This window comes from Trachemys scripta, chromosome 2, assembly GCF_013100865.1.
Source record: "Trachemys scripta elegans isolate TJP31775 chromosome 2, CAS_Tse_1.0, whole genome shotgun sequence".
In the NCBI taxonomy this organism is placed as follows: domain Eukaryota; kingdom Metazoa; phylum Chordata; order Testudines; family Emydidae; genus Trachemys; species Trachemys scripta.
The window spans coordinates 267,458,478-267,479,412 of NC_048299.1; the positions used below are offsets into that span (position 1 = coordinate 267,458,478).

The 20,935-nt window shown below is 45.0% G+C and overlaps 1 protein-coding gene across 1 annotated transcript in view; it reads left to right on the forward strand.

The window, feature by feature from the left end:
* CCN4 (cellular communication network factor 4) overlaps window positions 1–16,874 on the forward strand; it is a 57,916-nt gene extending 41,042 nt beyond the window's left edge. The window contains exons 2-5 of the mRNA XM_034759466.1: window positions 9,151–9,430; window positions 12,445–12,702; window positions 14,128–14,321; window positions 16,136–16,874. Of these exons, the coding sequence (XP_034615357.1) occupies window positions 9,151–9,430; window positions 12,445–12,702; window positions 14,128–14,321; window positions 16,136–16,435 (1,032 nt within the window). The 3' untranslated portion in view covers window positions 16,436–16,874. The remainder of the gene's footprint in view (window positions 1–9,150; window positions 9,431–12,444; window positions 12,703–14,127; window positions 14,322–16,135) is intronic.
* Window positions 16,875–20,935: the final 4,061 nt, after the last annotated feature.

Here is a 20,935-nt window from a genome sequence, read left to right on the forward strand (position 1 = left end):
CCTGCCTTAATTGATTCTAGCAGCTTCTTCTTAATTGGCTCCAGGTGTCCTAATTAGCCTGCCTGCCTTAACTAGTTCTAGCAGGTTCCTGATTACTCTAGTACAGCCCCGGCTCTGGTCACTCAGGGAACAGAAAACTACTCATCCAGTGACCAGTATATTTGCCCTCTACCAGACTCCTGTACCCCACTGGTCTGGGTCTGTCACAGTATGTATAGCTGTTCCATCCTTTACCATAGCTTAACTTCCTCACCCTTATAGTGTTGGAGAGTCCTTATTCTATAGCTTAGTATGTTAATTAGCTTATGCTTAACATAGATGCTAATTGGATTAGTATGGTTACCTACAGTTGAACATCTGCTTATATTTCCCTCCAGAAACACTCTAAACTGGTTCAAACTGCCTTCTTGTGGTTACCTACCTGCAGTTTGCAGCATTTGTGATTATTACAAAACAATAAACAAACTCTTGTGCCATCTTGTGACTTAAGGTCACCGTTGGTTTACTTATTTATGCTAATTTATTGAGCAGCTACTCCTACTCAGGCTATAAGGCCTTATGCTAACTGTGTAAACTATTCTCATTGGTCTAGGCCTGCAGGTCTCTTGAGTTCCCGCTATTGGTTCCTTACCCTTTATCTACTAATTCCTACTATAAATATTACCTGGCTACAGCTGGAAATGCATGCAGAGCCAGCTCTCCACAGATCACCAGCAAGTGCGCCACAGACCAGTTTGGGAACCTCTATCTAGTCTTTACAAAATTCACAGGTAGCTCTAGCAACATCCTCCTGTTAGAGCAACAAACTGCACCTTGAAAGGAGTGTCAGTGATTAATATTTACATCCCAAGGAGCAAAACAGGAGAGGGGTCTGAGAATGTGATTTGAGCAAGGCACTGTCAAGCTCCGTCCAGACTCCTGGATCCTAGTCTCAGCTCTGTCAATGATATGGTGAATATAATCTAGGGCAAGTGATGCTAACCTTTCTATGCCTCCATTTCCCCATCTGTAAAATGGAGATAAAAAGCCTTGCCTTCCTCACAGTGATATTACAAGGCTGAATTAATGTATGTAAAGAATTTAGAGATCTTCCCATGAAAGGGGCTACATATAGAGGGTGAGAACTTTGGAGTTCCCCCACTTTACACTAGCTGAGGTTTTCACCCAGTAAGTGCAAAGTATTAATGTTCTTTAGGTAAACAGCCTTTCCTTGTTAACGTGAACGAGAGGCACTGCAGATTGTTATATCTCACTGGTCTCCCATGTGACTCAGGGTTTGGTCTAGGCTTATCTCTAGAAATAACAACATTACAGAAGAACACCTCAAGCGACACGGAGGCAATTGAGTGAATAAAGTTGTTTTAAAAGGCCATAACAACTTAAAGCAAAATGATGATACTGCAGTAAACCTGGGACTTTGCTACTGAAGAAAGAAGGCTGGAGATTCCCTTATGCTTGGTGTAAAAGCCGCCTGTTATTGCTGTGACTGGCTTGAAAGCCAAGCTATACAGAAGTTTTAGCACAATAACCCAGACCTTCAAGGTTTCAAAAACAAAACTAACTTACAATAACAGTGCTTCCTAGGGAACTGGTAAAAAGCAGCGCCAGTATGTAAGACATACCACTGAACGGTTGCCATCTACTTGGTTTCTTTAAATAAGACTTGTACATAAAAATGCTTGGCCATTATAAACACTGAGGCTGTTATGCTATCAACATGTTATGCTATCACTTATCATCTTCTCTTTCTTCCCTCCCGGAATGGGCACATATTAAATACTAGCTGTTGTTGGCTGGAGATGTGTTATTCTCTGCAGGTGCAAAAGGCACTTGGAGCCTGCCAAATAGAAGTCACGAGTGACCTTAACAGAGAATTATCAGCCATAACAGGGTGAGAGGCGCCTTGTGTTTTCCTTACATGAGCACAGGCTGGTAACTTGGAAGAAATAAAATCAGAAGTCATCATAAATAACTAGTGTTGAAATATTTTCTCCTGTGCATCCAAGATGGCGTATTCCCAGACTACAGGATTGGAGAGTAATCATGCAAAATAATTACTGAAAGCTGAAAACAGAAATTGCTTTGGGCATGCTGGGGGTTCCAGAATATTCTTGACAAAGAACTCAGCCCTTTGGGACTTTGGAGTCAACCTTATCCCCTAGCCCGCCTTTTTAAATCGCTCTGTAACCCAATCTTATGGACACAGCATGTACTGATTTTCTAAAGAAGGGATTTCTAAAAGCTCAGCTAGCATCTGAAATTGTGTTGTGTTTTATTTTTTTAAAATCAAAATATGGCAATGAATGAAAGCCAGAACCACCATGATGCCTGTTGGGTGGAGTATGTGAAAGGAGTTCTGTCTGTCAAGGTGTTCATAAAGTGTCACTACCCACAGTATCTATTCACAGCCATTATTAGTGGGTCACTGTCTGCATCACAAAACATGCCCCCACTGTGGGGACTGAATGGCATCCTTTATATTTCTCAAATGCCACAGGTATTTGAATAAATGCTTAAACGCATTATAGATAATTTGCTGCAGCAGCTGACTGAACAGGTTGGAGGCTGAGCTCCTCTCTGGTCCCCAGAGCTGGTTCTTCCATGGTAAGGTTGAGGTGTGTTTTGGGGCAATAGGAAGAAGATACCTGTTCTGTTGTTTGACATCAGTCTCCAGAGAGACTAGGTGGGTGAGGGAATATCTTTTATTGGACCAACTTCTGCTGGTGAGAGACAAGCTTTTGAGCTACACAGAGCTCTTCTTCCGGTTGGGGAAGGTATTCAGAGTGTCACAGTGATAGTAGAACCTCAGCATCACGAACACCTCAGGCATGGAGGTTGTCCTTGACTCTGAAATGTCCGTAACTCTGAACAAAACATTATGGTTGTTCTTTCAAAAGTTTTTACAACTGAACATTGACTTAATACAGCTTTGAAACTTTACTGCGCAGATGAAAAATGCTGCTTGTAAACATCTTAATTTAAATGAAGGAAGCACAGAAACAATTTCCTTACCTTGTCCAATCTTTTTTTTTTAAAACTTTCCCTTTACTTTTTAGTAGTTCGCATTTAACACCGTGCTGTGCCGTATTGGCTTTTTCCCCTTCTGCTGCTGCCTGATTGCATACTTCCAATTCCAAATGAGGTGTGTGGTTGACTGGTCAGTTCGTAACTCTGTTTATAACTCTGAGGTTCTACTGTAATTCCTCACAGGAAGTATAACTGTAATGCTCCAGTCCTAAAAAAAAGAAAAGTCGGAACACACTTCCAGTAAGTGATAGTACCGGGCATACTGTAACGCCATTACGGCTCCCCAAAAAAGTGTCAGAACGGTGTTCTGGAGCATTCCATTACTACTTGAGCTCTGAATCAGAGTGTAGCCCTCACACTAACACAATGTAGTTCTGTTCCCCTATAATGGCATAGTGAAGGTTAAAAGTCTGCTACTGGTTTCAAGTTAATGGCTCTGGTCATGCTTTCACATTCATAGGTCCCAGGTTTGAGTCCTGTAAACAACCTTGGTGACTGGGTGAAATTCTGTGGCCCGTGTTACACAGCTGGTCAGATTAGATGACCTAATGGTTCCCTTTGGCCTAAAATGCTAGGAATCTACGACCTGAGCAGGGGAGTTGTGTCTTAGATGGCGAATGGAACTGCTGTGGATCTCTGTCACTCGGGACAACTTCAGACACATTAGCAGACTCAAAGCTCTATCTGTGGCCTAGCCAGAGCCACCTTGCGTTAGCATGGGTTACATCACCACCTCACATACACTGGATTTATCTTCACAACATCCTTGAGAGGTACTGGAGCATTATTAACACCCCCATCTTACAGAGAGGGAGCCGAGGCAGAGAGATTGAAGTGATTTGCTCAAGTTCAGGCAGAAAGCTGGCAGCCGCTCTTTTGTCCCAGTCCAGCGCCTTCACCACATGATTGTCTTTGGAGACTGATGTACTTAACTCAAACTTGTATTTACAGTCAAACCTCAGAGTTATGGATAACAGAGTTACGAACTCACCAGTCAACCGCACGCCTCATTTGGAACTGGAAGCACACTATCAGGCAGCAGCAGAGACAACAACAACAACAAAAAGCACAAATACAGTACAGTACTGTGTTAAATGTAAACCACTAAAGAAAAGCAGCATTTTTCTTCCGCATAGTAAAGTTTCAAAGCTGTATTAAGTCAATGTTCAGTTGTAAACTTTTGAAAGAACCACCATAATGTTTTGTTCAGAGTTACGGACATTTCAGACTTACGAACAATCTCCATTCTGAGGTGTTCGTAACTCTGAGGTTCAGCTGTATCTACCTACCTTATGGATAGATTCTCCTGAATTTGTCATAGCATCTCCAGATCCCAGGAACTGGAGCCTGTGCTCAGACCCACTGCTAATGCATCTCTTTCAGCACATTCATGCAACAAGGCATTCTTAGAGCTCTGAAGGAATTCCAGCATAATCTGTATTTTACTGATGGCATCTGAGCAAACAACTACACCTCTACCCCGATATAACGCGACCTGATACAACACGAATTTGGATATAACGCGGTAAAGCAGCATTCCAGGAGGGCAGGGCTGCGCACTCTGGCGGATCAAAGCAAGTTCGATATAACGCGGTTTCACCTATAACGCGGTAAGATTTTTTGGCTCCCGTGGACAGCGTTCTATTGGGGTAGAGGTGTACATATGCTTCAGCTCCACACCTGATGCTAGGAGCCACCCCAGTTATTTCCTATCCTAAGGATGGCCAGAAATTAGGACGCCCCTGTGTGATACCTGGGGGTGTCAGAGGTGGACATTTTTAATGCCCCGCTGTGGGGGACAAAGAGAGGGTGCGTGCACAAATTATAACATAAAAATGATCTTCTATGAACTAACAACAGCAGAACTATGGTTTGAGGTTTGTTTTCCCCTTTGCTATTTAGGTTAACTGAGCTGTAGTTTCATAGCTGCACAGGATGAAACCTTTGTCAGCCAATCTGCTGGCTCACTCTTGTCTAAACCAGCAATTCGCTGCAAATGCATTTGCTTATAGGGTTGTGCTGTGATAATGCACTCATTGAGTTGCTGTATCAGTTCTTTTTATATCTGGATTTGACCATTAACAGTTCCAATGATTAACAACAATGCAAATAGACTTATCTCATTTGAAAGGATTTTTGATAGCTTGCTGTACATATTGAAACTAGGCAGGTTGGAATAGGCAATGCTAAAGTAAAGGGCCTGCTTTGTTTTGTTTTTTCATTTTTGCTTTGATGCCACTCTGGCGTATTTTGTATTTTATTTGCATGGGTTTAAATGTAATTTATACCAACTCTAAGAGCAGAGCAGTGTAAAGGGATATTAGTAGAAATGGGAATTGGGCCCAGAGCAAATACATTACATATATTGACTGTGATTAGTGATGTGTTAACTGGGCCTCTAAATAAAGTGTAACTAACATCTAAGATACGTATATGTATATTCACATGTATCTACAACAGACTTATAAGTGTTTAATAAATCTTGAGATCATGAACAGGCTACCCTGGCAAACAAATTACCCCAAAGCGAGAAAAGACTTGCTGAGGGTGGGCCAAAGTCCATAATGTGGAATAATGAGATGCAAGGGACGGGAGAGTCTGGTGTTACTCTTGAGGAAACTCTCCAAACAGTGAGATGCCTTTAGCTGTGGGATTGTCTGCCTCTAGAGGAGTAGTGGACGATCCATTACTTAAAGCTAGGGCTGGTTGGGGAAATAGTTTTCCCTTCCCATGAAAATTTTTGAGATTTTGAAATTTTTTCCCTTCCAGATTGGGATGAAAAGTCCAAATCTCAAACTTCTGTGAACTGACATTCTGAAGGGTTTAAAAAAAAAAATAGTGTTTCTGGACAATTGATAAGCTTTTTTGTTCCAATTTTAAAAGCCCCAATGGTTTAGCTTTAATTTCGAAACAAAAAGCGATTGTGAACCAGAAAAGGGGGGGGGGGGGAGTTTTTGTTTCCACAATTTTGAAACTTGAGAAATTCATCAAAACTAGCCCTTTCCGCAGCAAGGTTCCGTTTTGCCAAATCGGCATTTTCTGATTGGGAATTTTTTAACAAAACTTTTTCAATCAACTGTACCTGAGGCATTTGAAACAGGAATATACGTAGGGAACAATCCTGCCTGGGTCCGGGACTGGGCTAGATGGGCACAAGTGCCTGGTTTCCTTACCCAGCCCTTCCCTTGTGCCAGTGATGTTCTGTGCACATGCACGCACTTTTCCAACAGCGCATTTGTGTGTTGAGCTGCTTGGAAAGCGTTTGCAGATTGGCATGTGCACAAATGGAGGCTGGGTTTAGAGGCCACTAAGAGCCAGGCCCAGTGAAGCTTGTCCAGTTCTGATCGGTGGGAGACGTTTTTACAAAGCCACCATGTGTAGTGATGAAACAGAAGAGAACTGAGCAGGCGGATGCCAACGGGCTGTTTGAGAAGGCAACTCGCTGAGATCAGTAAGTTGTAGAACAAGGAAGAGAGCAATCTGTAGGCCCAGACAGCCGTGCAAAATTTCCTTACCAATGGGTTGGCTGGGATTTGGAATTGCCAGCATTGGTAATAGTGGTAATTAATATGTCTTTTCAAATGGAAAGTACAGCGGGATGGGATATATTAGATACTTGTCATTAGAGTTCTATGGGACAGCGGCCCTTAATGCGCCATGAAGCCATCTCTCAAGGCTTAACTTTGCAGCACAAACACTTTTTCATAGTCTCTTCATTGACTGTCTCCTGTTCTGATTCTGTCTTGAGTACCTTAGTGCAGTGATCTTCCACCTTGTAACAGCTGAGGAAACATTCAACTACTGTAGTAGCCGAGGGCCCCTCCATACTCTCGGGACAACCAGATATCGCATTGCAATGTGAGGTTACATTAATACATTACTGCAGTGAGACATCATTACATAATAGAGCAGTGTCGAGATTTACACCCATCTCTTCCATATCCCATCCTCTCTCCTGCTTGAGGAAAGCGATGTCACCCTCCTCTTCTTGGCTGTAGGAAGGCTTACAGACTCTCGGTTTTACACACTCACAGGATATTGGTTCAACTCTTACCTGTAAGAGAGGGTGAGGTTGGGAAATGCAACCCTGGCAGTACCTTCACTGCACGATCTGTTGCCCCAGCATGCCCCATTTTGGGAGGTCTGCATATTCCCAGTAACTTGGGGAACTCTCCAAACAATGATACTTGTCTATTCCAACGTACAGGGCATTTCACCCATGTGCCAAGAGGCAGGGGCTGATGCTCACCTCTTTAATTCCCAACGGCTGTTTGTGGAGCTTTAGGGGGAAAAGAGAAAACAAGGCAACATTAGGTGCAGTGTGAGTGCCTCAAGAGCCCATCAAAGATGAATATGCAATTGTGACAGCAACCTGACTTCAGTGTGAATCACAACTAGGCAGAGATGGCTGCAATACACCTATGGTATTTTTGACACTGACACGGATGAATAAGGGTCTAAGTCATACAGGCCCAGGTCCACAAAAGGAATCACAGGAAACCACTGTAATCCACAAAGCCTGAGTTAGGCAGCGAGGCTCCCTATACAAGGAATGGGGAGAGACAGGCCTCTCGGACTGCGCTCCACGAAGCCATCACGGTCTACTAAGCCCCCCCCTCGCATGCAGCTAGGCGCCTAAGCCCAGGCTGCAGGGAGGTGCCTCCCCTGAATCAGGGGAAGACAGGCGCTTGGCCACCCAAGTTGTGTGAGGGACCCAAAACAAAACAGTGGGGGTGGTGAACAGCGTCCTGTATAGCCGTTAGCCCAGTGGTAAGGTGCTCACCCAGGATGTGGGTGACTCCCACTTCTAGTCCTTCTTTCTCTGGGGAGAAAGGGAGTTAGTGCTCTAACCACTGGCCTACAGAGTCATTTTCACTGGCCCAAATGATATGTAATTGTTGACTTGTTTAGCTAAAGTGGAACAGCTTTAATAGGAAAGAGTGAGGAAGCCCTACACCAGAATATCTTATAGCCCCCATGGCTAGGGAACTCACTTGAGGTGTGGTAGAGCCAGTTCAAATCCCTTCTCCCCTTCTAGAAGAGAGGAGACTTGAACTGGGGGGAGGAGGTCTCCCACATCCTGGCTGAGTACCCTACCCACTGGACTAAAGGCGCTGATGGGGGTTGTCTGCCTACCAGGTTGGGCCCCTGCATGTTACTTCACTGGCCAAACACCCATCTTTCCTGGCTAATGAATAGCTCTGGGGCTCAGGTGGGAGATAGGTCTGAATACCTAGAGTGAGGGAGCAGTGCGCATGCTCAGGCAGGAGATAGGCACCCAGGCATTCCCAGAGGAAAAACTTCGGTGCCGAGTAGCAGCACAAGCAGAGTTTTGTGGATCGCAGTGGTGTCTATCAATGGGACTTATGTACCTTCATGGAGCCCTCCCATGGGGTTTAAAGTAAATGTTACAGCAAGAGTAAATCAAAGTCGCATAGATGTGGGATGCTGCCAAGGAATTTGATTGTCTGTGACTTGTTTTACAATTGGGACGGGGGCTGGGAGGGAGAGGAGCTAAGAATTCATGGACCAGCATGGGCGAACCAGCGTGGTAAAACAAGAACCAAATGTTTGGGTAACCGAGAACGAATGAACATATCTTCCCCTCTCGCTAGCCAATGCACTTCCCACGGTGGGTCAGTATTGGAGGCTGAAGTCTTGAAATACTGTACAAGGGGATATTTGAAGCTTTACTGTAAATGAAAAATGGCAGGGATCTCAGGAGACCAGGAGTTTAATATAAGCCAGGGCTCCTTGACCTTCAGATCATGAAGAGGTGTCAGGGGGTCACAACCTCTTTGCCCTCCCCCAATTGCTAAATGGAGAGGCATCCCAGCTGGGTCGGAGAAGGGTCTCAATGAGGAAAAGGCTGAGCATCACTCAGATAAGGCCATCCAAGCTGGGTGCTTCTCCAAACTCCTGATCTTCTACCCAAGGCTGGTGATGGAGATTACACAACAAGAGGGAAGTGGCTGCTGTCCAAATGAGGTCCACCTCCATAGCTCTTTGCTGTGATCCCGTCATTCCTTCTCGGTCCCTTTGAACTTGACATGGGTTAATTAGTGGATAAACCTTTCAAAGCCCTTCCTGAAAGGACTGTGAGCCTTGTTTGTTCGTTTGTAGGCTGTGTCCCAGGATTCCACCACCATGCCCCCTGCTGTCACCGTCGTGACTGAGGGCTACACACGGACTCAGTACTGTAAGTGGCCATGCGAGTGTCCCACATGGCCACCTCGGTGCCCAGCAGGGGTCAGCCTGATCACCGACGGCTGCGAGTGCTGCAAGGCGTGTGCCAAACAGATTGGAGAGAACTGCACGGAGGCTGATACCTGTGACTTCCATAGGGGCTTGTACTGTGACTACAGTGGAGACAGACCTAGGTACGAAATAGGAGTATGTGCACGTAAGTGATGTACATATATTTTTGGCTTAGATAAATAGCATTGGCAGCTCCTATTGCTCTGAATGTACCCAAGACTTGTCTATTAACATAGAATCATAGAAGTGTAGGACTGGAAGTAGGTCATCTAGTCCATTCCCCTGCACTCAAGGCAGGACTACGTAATAACTAGACCATTCCTGACAGGTGTTTGTCTAACCTGTTCTTAAAAACCTCCAATGACAGAGATTCCACAACCTCCCCAGGCAATTTGTCCAAGTGCTCAACAACCCTGACAGTTAGGAAGTTTTTCCTAATGTCCAACCTAAACTTCCCTTGCTGCAATTTAAGCCCATTGCTTCTTGTCCTAGCCTCAGAGATTAACGCAGTGGTCCCCAGACTTTTTACCTTGTGCTTCCACCCTGGCCTTTGTCTGCATCTCTCCTCCCCGCAGAGACCATTTCTCCAGTTTGTCCACATCATTTTGAATTTTAATCCTGTCCTCTAAAGCACTTGCAACCCTTGTCAGCTTGGTATCATCCACAAACTTTATAAGTGTACTCTCATGCCATTATCTAAATCATTGATGAAGATATTGAACAGAACCGGACTCAGGACCAACCCCTGCAGGACCCCTCTCGATATGGCCTTCCAGCTTGACTGTGAACCACTGATAGCTACTCTCTAGGAATGGTGCTCTAACCAGTTATGCACACACCTTATAGAAGCTCCATCTAGGCTGTATTTGCCTAGTTTGTTATGAGCAGGTCATGCGAGACAGTATCAAAAGCCTTACTAAAGTCAAGATATACTTGACTGTAAACCTTCCATTCTCCCTGCCCCTGAAAAAGATCTGCTGGTCCTCCAGCCTGTTGGACAGTTGAGAGGTGACCATAGGGGTCTTGCTCCTTGAGTTGGCTGTGGTCAGGAGTAAGAAGGACACAGCATTTGGAGGCCCAGTCCTACCCCTCGATTTGCAGCCGTATGCTCTTGCATTACCTGGAACAGCAGGTGACGCTCAGGGTGTTGAGCAGGCAGAGAAGATGTCTTGACTGGCTAGCAGATACACATGGCTGGCTTTAAACTGAAGCAATACAGGCGCACGCTTGGGACTCTGGGCCATAAGGAGACCCGCTGCTCATCCCAGCCAGTGGGGCCCAAAGGAGAATGCAGCCTGTTGCCCTGCCAAGAGGACCAGAGAGGCAGTCATCTCTTGGTCTGATTCCTCACCCTTGGCAGATTGAGGTCCCAGTTCAAGTCTCACCAGGGACCCTACAAACCCTGGGGCTGGCCAGGCAGAGGGAGGTTAGGGGTCTCCTGCTGACCAAGGAGATTAGGACACAGCTGTTTCTCATGTGGCAGTTCCCTTAAGGGCCTTCATACTCCTTTCAGGCTCCTTCCCTGCTCTCAAGGTACTTGCTTCCTTATTTGGGATTGTCTACCCATTCGCCATGCATTTCAGCAGACACACTTGGGGACCGATCCTGCAGAGGACTGGGGGCTCTGGGGACTAACCGCAGTCAGCACGTTCCAGGAATCGGCCATTTTACACAAAGGCCATGCAGAGCTCCTTATTCAGCGGCAGCGCCTGTCCCTGCTCATTGAGAGTATTATGCATCTGATCAGTCATGTCCGTCCAATTTATATAGTGTAATCTTATAATAATATAACACCTGAAGGAGATATACGGGTGTTGGGATGAGTCTGAGGTTTGGGGTGAAACCTATGGAAAATGCAGTGACTGCGTGTGGTTTCAAGTCAAAACCCTCACGATTCTGAGGGTTTGGATGGGTTTTTCTGTTTGAGCTTTGGGATCACTCCAAATGAAGCTCTCAGTGTGAGGGTACAGGGCGGTGTGAGCTTAAATCGGGGGGAAAGGTTTGCACAAATCCCCCAGCAAATTGAAACCACAGACTTGCTCCCCGATAGTGTGTATGCAAGGATTGCAGCGTATCACTGGAATTCGCTGTCTGAGTTTTGTCTCTGTGCTCTCATTCAGAAACACCCTCTTCAGAACTGCAGGTGGGCACAGGACACAGCATCTTGAATCTGCATTTGGATTTCAAACAACTCAAATTGAGGGGGGACCAGGGACGTTGGATTCAGGGATTTTGTTCAATCCATTCTAAAAATAAGAGATTTTTGCAAAATGTGAATCTAAAGTTTCAAATCACCTGGCAGTTGAAGAGAGGTTTGGTTCAGGCCCATCTTTAACCAACATTAAAACTGTGTGATAGTTCCAAAGCAAGAATATCTTCATCAATGAAGAGAATAGAAGGGAAATAGCAATGCTTTATGTAGCACATTGTCTCCGTGTGACTAATTATGCAATTGCAGCTTTACCTTTCTATTACAAGCCCCTGACTGCCAATTGATTCCGATCAGAGCCTTGTAGAGTTAGCCTTCATTACAGAATGAGAGATCTCCCACAACGTGCCTAAGTCTGCTTTTCATTGCAAACTCAGAATTTTGCCCTGTTTCCGAGAGCATCTGTGTTGATTTGTTTCTGTAAGAGTTGCACGGAGCATTCACGAGGCCAGGTAAAACTCAGCAGTTCTATTGTTCCCGGCTCTCAGTTTGGGAATTCCTTCACGTCTTATGAAATAATAGAGCACTCAACAGTCATAGCCCCAAACTTTGCAGTTCTAAGCTGCAATTTTCTGGATCATTATTACAGTCCTTTTGTGTCTATTTGCTTGTTTGTAAAGGGAACTTGAACCTCAAAGAAAAGCTCCGTGGATGCATATGTGACTCCTGGCAGATCCAACAAGGAATAAAATACATTGTTCAGATCTCTGAGAAGAAAACTGCCACATTCGTGCTTCATAAGGGGGAGCTACCCTATTAGTAATAATAAGGCCTAAAATTATATGGACCTGCTTTGTTCTGCAGCAGAATGGTGCTGGCACTTAAATTTTGGCCCTGTCAGTCTGGGGAGTTCCCCATTAAAAAAACTTGTTATTCTGAATACTGTTCATGATCTTCAAGGTGTTTTCTCTCTTTCTCTCTCTCTCTCTTCCCTGCCCCCCACCCTTTAGAAATTATGGGTGTGGGCTGTGTCCTTAATGGAATCCGGTATAAGAACGGTGAGACCTTCCAGCCCAATTGCAAGTACAATTGCACATGCATTAATGGGGCTGTGGGCTGCCTGCCATTGTGCACCAGCTCACGCCCCCCGCTCGTCTGGTGCCCAAACCCAAAGCAAATTAAGATAGCAGGCAAGTGCTGCGAGCAGTGGATCTGTGATGACTCAAAGAAGATCAGGAAGACATCTCCGCGACATATCTCCTCCGCAGGTAGAGTGTGTGTGTGTGTGTGTGTGTGGTTAATGGGCATTGCCTTGGTCATCACGGGGAATGGAACCCAGGACTGCCAGCCTCTGCAGCTTGAACTAAAAAATTAAGTCCCCCCTTGTTGGCAGTTGCAGCAGGCTCCTATCCTCTGTGAATCAGGCAGAGCGAGTGCTGTGTAACTCACCCTGCAGAGTGGGTTACGTGCAGGCCATTGCTGTGATCAAACCCTGTAGCACAGCTGCTGGACAGGTTTCTGCAAAATGCCCAAGTGCTACTGACAATTGCATTCACCACAGCAAAAGATGGGGGAGGGGAAATGGGGAGCTGTCACTGAAGCTAATACTTCTAGCACGGGGCAAGTGCAACAGACCTCTTCCTCATTTAACTCTGCCCATGTCACATTCACGCTTAGGCATGCAAGAGTTTGTCAACACAGGGGCCTAGGATCTTGGACAGAATCGTCCAGGTGCAACTAGCCGCTCCCGCCGCTCCCGTTGCCATGGCTGCACACCAGTTCTTAGCATACGAGCTCGATCAGAAATTACACCTCCAACTCCAGTGTAGACATACCCAGAAACAGGCCCAGGTTTCCTATGGATTAGACTTGTGTCCTTCCTTTTCATCAAACAACCTTGAACCCCAAAAAAGTGTGATTAAGGTCCTGGATGGGTCTCTAGATCTGGGTTCAAATCCTGCCTCTGTCCGACTCCTTGTGTGGCCTGGGCAAGTCACTTAGTTCTCCTAATACAGCCTTTGTCTGTCTTGTCTATTTAGAAAATACATTCATCAGGGCAGGGACTGTCTCTTACTTTGTGTTTGTACAGCACAATGGGGCTTCTCTCTCTGTTGGGGCCTGGAGGCTGTACTGTATTACAGATAAGACCAGCCCCAGTTCTGCAAACTGCGTGGAAACCTGAGCTAAGGGTTGCGAATACATTAAACCTTGAGCTCACCGTAAATCTGAGTGCCTTCCAAGTTCTCTGTGGACTATTCCCTCAGCCCTATCTACAAATGAAAGGCTCTGGGCTACTCCAGCCCTCCACAAAGACTGCGGACCATTCCCTGAGTCAGCTGAATCGGTACAGAAATAAACTTTCACAATGAGCTCAAATCTCATCTCACTCCTACGCTGACTGGTGCGTGTTTCCATTGTTAATTGTTCGTATTGTGGCAGAATGTGGGAGCCCCAGTCTAGGACCAGGGCCCCATTGTGCTAAGTACTATACAGACAAATAAAGGAGGCAACCCCTGTCCCAAAGACATCACAATCTAGGAGGTCACCTGGGATGAACGAACAGAGCAGAGCAGGAAAATGGAGCCCTTTCCATTTGATTTAATTGTCATTCAGTGTATTGGCCTGGCAGTTAGAATGAACCTTAGAAAGGATGTTTGTGGGGTAAAATGATATCATACAAATTTGATCTGTAGCTTACGAAGGAGAGAATGAATCCTGGCAGAAAAACTGCATCATTCACACCTCACCTTGGAGCCTCTGCTCGAAAACCTGCGGGCTGGGGATCTCGACGAGAATTTCCAATGACAACGACCAGTGCCGGCTCCTGAAAGAGAGTCGTCTCTGCAACTTGCGGCCCTGCGAGGTGGATATAACCCAACACATTAAGGTGGGCCCATTTCAACGCTCGCCTGTTAGGTCGCTGATTGGTTGCCCCTCCCTGCCCAGGAGCGGGGCACTGAGAGCTACTTGCTGGAGAGTGTAATAATAAGGTGGATCTTCTGACAATGAATGGGATGAGGAATAAGGAAACACCGACCTGCTGATTAGCAATTGCAGCCTGTGGCCTAAATACACTCTGGCTGGTGCAAATAGGTGTAATTTCTCCTCCCCAGTAGGGACCCCATTCTTCCATTGCAGGATGGAAATAACTCCCATTGGGGGAAGATTTCTGCCAGGAACTCCCTACAGATGACAGCAGCATGCCAGCCACTCGTTCAGGTGTGCCTGTGACTGGGCTAGCAGGAAAGTGGTGATGCAGTGCTCTCTGTAGGCGTAAACCAGTGGTTCTCAACCCACAGTCCAGGGGCCACTCGCGGCCCAATCACACACAGCTGCGGCCCATGTGACATCCTCAGGGCCATACAAGTAGTGTATATATTGTGTGGGTGCAGCCCACATAACACACAGACATCCGCATATAATAGGCTGGGAACCACTGGTGTAAGCTCTGCCATTTGGAAGCATCCATCTTGTCACGAGTGAGTTTGTAAGTCCATGCACGTAAATCTGGAGCACCTGCAAGAGACAGGTGTGTGGAATATTCTGTGAGAAAGTGGGGGGAGGGGCGCGATGGAGTTAAAAGTCCTTGAAATGAGAGGGGATTTTACATTTTACTTTGATTTTTCTGTGTTGTGAAAATCAAAACAAGCTGTGAATAATTTTTTCCACATTCAAGGGGTATAGCCCTAGTTTTCAGCAGGAAATGTCAGCATTTCATCACTGAAGACTTTCCCTTTGATTTGTCTTTGCAATAACACATGGAAAGATTTTTATGCTCTGAGGCAAAAATTGCCATTTTGTGAACAACTTTTGAGCAGCTAGATTTTTGGGCCTTAAAACGGCTTGAAACAAAATATGTGCTTTTTTTTCTTGAGAAATGTTGCAAAAAACATGCAACCATCGGCAAGTGCCTATGTTCATATGTTGAAATGAGGGCTTATGCAGGATTTAAAGGGTGTTGGCTCTCTGCATAGGGCGGTATTTGGTATGGCAATGCTAACCTCACTCTGCTAATTAGAGTTGGGAGAAATGTATCAGTAGGAGAAATTTGCCCATTGCTTTTTATCAAAAGCTGTTTTTTTCATGAGAAAAAATACTTTGACTAAATTTTTCAATTGTTTTCTGTGGGAAAATCTGAAATGAAACAAATGCTTGTTTAGCTTTGACTCAAATTTTGTTTTTTCAAAAGCTGAAAAATGTTCAAAATCAGGAGAGTTGAGATGTTGAGTTCCTTTTTTGTCTCTTCATGTTTTCCTTTTCCTGCTTGAACTTTTCAAAATTTCTCCAACTTTGGAAAAGTATCTGAGAAGCAAAAATAAATAAATCGGTCACTTTTCCAAAGTAGAAGAAGTTTAGAAAAATTAGAGTGGAAAAAGGAAGGGGGAAAAAATGAAAAAACTAAAAGAAATGAACCGTGGGCATTATTCATTTCATCACACTCTGGGGGATGGGTGAGAAAAAGAAATTTTAAAAATTGGAATTTAAAAAAAAAACATATTTGAAATGCAAACTTGTTTTGAATCCTGTGAATTTGAAACCATTTGGAAATGTCAACATTTTTCACTAATTCTTTTCTATTTTTGACCATCTTTATTGCCACCCTCAGGGAAGTGCTGCCTACGGGGGACAAAGTAGTATCTGGGAGTACCAAGCAATGAAAATTAATCTTTGCCTCTCTTTCTGTCCCCTCTCCCAATCTAGCCTGGGAAGAAATGCTTGGCTGTGTATAGGGCAGATGAACCAATGAACTACACCATATCGGGCTGCGTGAGCAAAAGTACATACAGGCCAAAATACTGTGGTGTCTGCACAGACAACAGGTGCTGCTCTCCGTACAAGTCGAAGACTATTGAAGTGAGGTTTGAGTGCCCAGATGGAACTGGATTTTTCCAGAAAATCATGTGGATCAATGCCTGCTTTTGCAACCTGAGTTGCAAGAACCCTAACGACATCTTTGCTGACTTGGCACATTACCACGATTACTCTGAAATAGCGAATTAAATTGCCCGAATGCTGGGGTGAACCACTGCTCTGATTTTACAGAGGTTTTAAAATAAAGGAGAATCTTCCATCCAGTGCCAATGTAACATTTCTTTCTCAAAGTCAGGATTAAGTTACCTTTGTTTATCCTACTATATTTAGAGACTTTTAAACAGGCAGAATTTTCCGCTATAGCAGACTTCTGTCCACTAATGAGGGCCAGAGGTTCCCCTTCATTGTTAGTGCCTGTGTGATCAAATGTATCTATTGAGCCACATTGCTCAGATGTCATGATTTAAATGACCTGCCTGTTGGCATTGGTGCACCAGGGATGGTTAACATGTTAAAAGAGCATCAAAGACATGCATTGTGCCAGCAGTTTAATGCCCAAAGGGGGCTTATAGGCTAGGAGAATTAGTACATACTACACCTCTACCTCGATATAACGCGACCCGATATACCACAAATTCAGATATAACGCAGTCAAGCAGTCTCCGAGGGGAGCGGGGCAGGGGGGGCGCACTCCAGTGGATCAAAGGAAGTTCGATATAACGCGGTTTCACTATAATGCGGTAAGATTTTTTGGCTCCCAAGGACAGCGTTATATCGAGGTAGAGGTGTTTTTCAGCAATGGTGTAGCTACACTGTGGCTACCAACGGATTAGGCCTGGGCCTAGACAAGATTCAGGTATTTGCCTTCTCTTAGCTGGAAAAATGGGTACTGATTTTCCTTTTGTTACCAAGAGGCAAGGCTAAACTCTTCAAGGCCGGTTCTCATTCACACGGAGGGCTCTTGGAGCAGCTGTGAGTAAATGTAATTTATACCCACATTACGCTTCCAGTCTAGTGTAAAATCGGCATAGCCTATGGGAGAATCTGGTTCATCACCTTATTATCCACTCCACTGATGAGTGTACATGAATGGAGTGGAAAATGTTTTGACCCCAGCTTCACAGCTGCATTGGCTGCTGCTTGCAAACTTAAAATAAAAATCTATTTAAAATTCTCCAAAAGTGGTGGAAAGCCCAAATACTGGCGGAGAGAAGAAAAGGCCAGTCACTAACATTCCAGGCAACAATGTCCGTCACTGGCACATGCTCTAGCCCTGACTTCCAGTCCCAATACACCAGGGATTTTAGAAGACTCTCGTATATTGCAGCAGATCATGTCTTTTGCATTCGTTTGTCCACAGTCTCTCTGCATCTGGCTATAAATGACCATGTGAGAATAGGCCAAGGTAGTTTAGCCATAGGGGGAAAAAAATCTCATCCTCAATGCCAAATCTGTAAATCCTAGCCCTAGTGTCCAGTTGATGCAATTCCTATGTAAATAATATTTTATAACTAGAACTAAATTGCACTTAGGGAAAAAAAACCTGTGGACACAAATTAAAAACTGGGATGAATATTGCACTTAGAAAGACATTCGGAGGAGAGACTTTTCTGGGACTCTCTAGAGCATCTCAGTTCAAAGCATATCCCTGTAACTTCTCTCTTTCTCCTTCTCACTGCCCTGCTGCTAACCTTTTATAACCTTTCTGCTGGGGAGGTGTCTCTATTGCCTCAGACAGTTTTCGCCATCTCCTTGTCCACAGCACCATGATTACTTAAGCTATCAGTCCCTACCCTCCCTGTGATTCGAGTTCCTGATAGCCTGTCTGTATCTGAAGAGGTGACTTCCAAGGGCCAGATTTTAAAAGATATTTAGGTGCCTAATTCCCAATGAAATCAATGGGAGCTAGGCAGTTAAATATCTTTAAACAAAATCTGGCCCCCAACCCACTGCAAATCCCAGCCGGCGCTGCTGGGGCAGATCCTTCAGCCAGATCGATGGAGCTATACCAGGCTACACCAGCTGAGGTGCTGCTGCTGGCTTTTCACTGGGCTCAATCCTGATGCAGTTACTTTTACTTAACCCTTATTCTGGAAAAACTCTCAGTGCCCCGCAATAGGTGTTCTTCTGGGGCAGCTGGTCCATACATTTGTATCAGGAAGTGAGGATTAGCCCCAATCTCAGTTCTCCTTAGCAGTCAGTCATTCCTCAATGTATAGACCCCACTATTAGTTCTTTCTGAGGCTTCCCCGTGGCCTGGTCTACACTAGAAAATTCTTGGCTTAACTATGTCGCTCAGGGTTGTGAAAAAGCCACACCCCGGAGCGGTGTTATGCTGACCTAACCCCCCAGTGTAGACAGCATTAGGTTGACAAAAGAATTTGTCCATTCTTCCAGACTTCACCTGCCGGGGAGTTGGAGTCCCTCTGCCGATGGGATAACCCCTCCCAGCAGCGTAGGCAGTATTTGTAGTAGTGCTGCTGTGGCATTTCTAGTGTAGACAAGCTCCAGAAAACTAACCCGCTTGCACCTGATTCCTGCCTGGGTGCACTAGCTGAGGAGCAGGTGCAAAGAGCCACACCCCCCCGCCACCCCCCATGAAACGTCCAGGGGCCAAGGAATGTCAGAGTCCTAGAAGTCAGTGACTGCAAGGGCTGCTGTCCGGGGGAGCTGGGAGACAAATGTGAGTTGTGCCAATCATCCCAAATCAATGCTCATGAACCTCGGACCACACCCACAGGAGCATGCATTTTTCCACTTAAAACTCCATAATGCACCATAAAAGATTTATGGTGCTATAACGCAAAGTGCCCAGAGCCAAGAAGTTGAGCCCTGATCCAAAGGCCTCCACAGAGTGAAGAGGTTTGCGTCTATGCTTCCAGGTCATCTCTCGCACTAGCTGTACCTGAGCTATGAAGTGGAGATCAGGAGCTAAACTTTCCCAAAGTCCGAGAGAGTTTGAATCCAGTGTTCTGATTCAGGCTAATCTGTAAACCCATGTACGTAACACTGGGCACTTGTTTGTGGATATACACACACACCTATGTAGTGCGCCATAACGTATTTTGCTAGACACTTACAATGACAAAATGGCAAAAGGATCAAAGGATATAACATAACCAGAATCATGCTCCAGGGTGCATTTGTTTATCTTTTTTTCATGTTGTGATTAGCTAAACATTAGAGATGCCAGAATGAACTGTTGGCTGTGGATGGGACGCACTGTTTACATCAATGACTGAAAGATGCGATTGTGAACTGATACACGCCCATCATCTCCAGGATATGGCTGTTCCCAAGCGAAGTGAATGCCTATCAGCCACAGAGCTTTTGTCAAGACAATTCTGTGTTTCATTTGTACCAGAACTCCAACTGAGAGAATAACAGTGGACGCAGGTAACCTCCAGTTGTGGTTTGAGATGGAGACCTTCTCCGAATATACTTTCGAGAGAAAGATTAACCTTGTGGTGTAAGACTGAGGACATCTGGGTTCACTTCCTGCCTCTGCCACAAGCTTCCTGTGACCTTTGACAAGTCACTTAATCACTCTGTGCCTCAATTGCCCCATCTGAGAAATAGGCACAAGAAGAATCTTATTCTCTATGCTTTGGCTGTCTAGTTAATTTAGACTGTAAGCTCTTTGAGGCAGGACTGTCTCTTGCTATCTGTTTATACAGTGCCCTAGCACAATGGGATGCTGATCTCAGTTGGGACCTTGAGGTGTTACAGTAATACAAATAACACAATAATAATGCTAGGGAGGAAATACCAATCTCTGAGCTGGTGCTAGAATTCTTTTGGTGCTATGTTCTACAGCAAAGATAAAGCTAAAATACTCTGTGCTGGGGGAGGGCAAAGACAAGGCCCTTTGGCCCAAACCCTGTTCACTCCATGCACATAATCCCAGGGATATTCATGTACTTGTATGAGGAGAGGTGTGTGTGGAATTTGAGGGTCTGTTCCTGCTGCCATCAGCAGCAAACCTCCAGTTGGCTTTGAGATCAGTAAATTGTGATGTCTCGCCCTCTGTGGGCGCTTTACCTCTGTAAGGACTGAAGGCACAAGCCTCAGTGGTTTGGATCCATTTAAAGCAATAAGTACATCTGATGCAAAAATAAAAGTACCCAATATATAACTTAAACGAGGTGCCTTTGCACTGAGTCAATTATAACTTAAAACACTGAGAAATGTATATGAAATTGTAACCCCTGCTTGAAGGAAGTGGCGCTCTGTCCCCCTCTAGTGGTGGCTAAGCCACCTAGAGATTCATGAGCCTGCTACAGCCTTGGATAATAGACATTTGTCGTTTAGCTCCAGAGGTCCCAGGTTTGATCCTTGCTGTTGAAGCCCCTGTATGGGTCTTCTGTGTTACATAATTAAAATGCAAGCACATTGCATTCTGTTCGTCACTGTCAGTAACATGATCACTAGCATTGTATTGTATATAGGCAGTGTGGGAAGTTACAGCGCTCAAATACTATGCAATATTTTAAATTAAGCCACTGATTCCCCACCCCCTGCGTTTTGTTTTGTTTTGTTTTGGAAGACCAAAAAGTGCAAGGTACTTTAAGAGCAGCGTATTAAAATGGTGGGAATAGAATGCTCAGTATTACAAATTAAATCCAAGCACAGCCTTGTTCATTCACATATATCATTTCAAACTGTGATTTCATTATGTATGTAACTGCC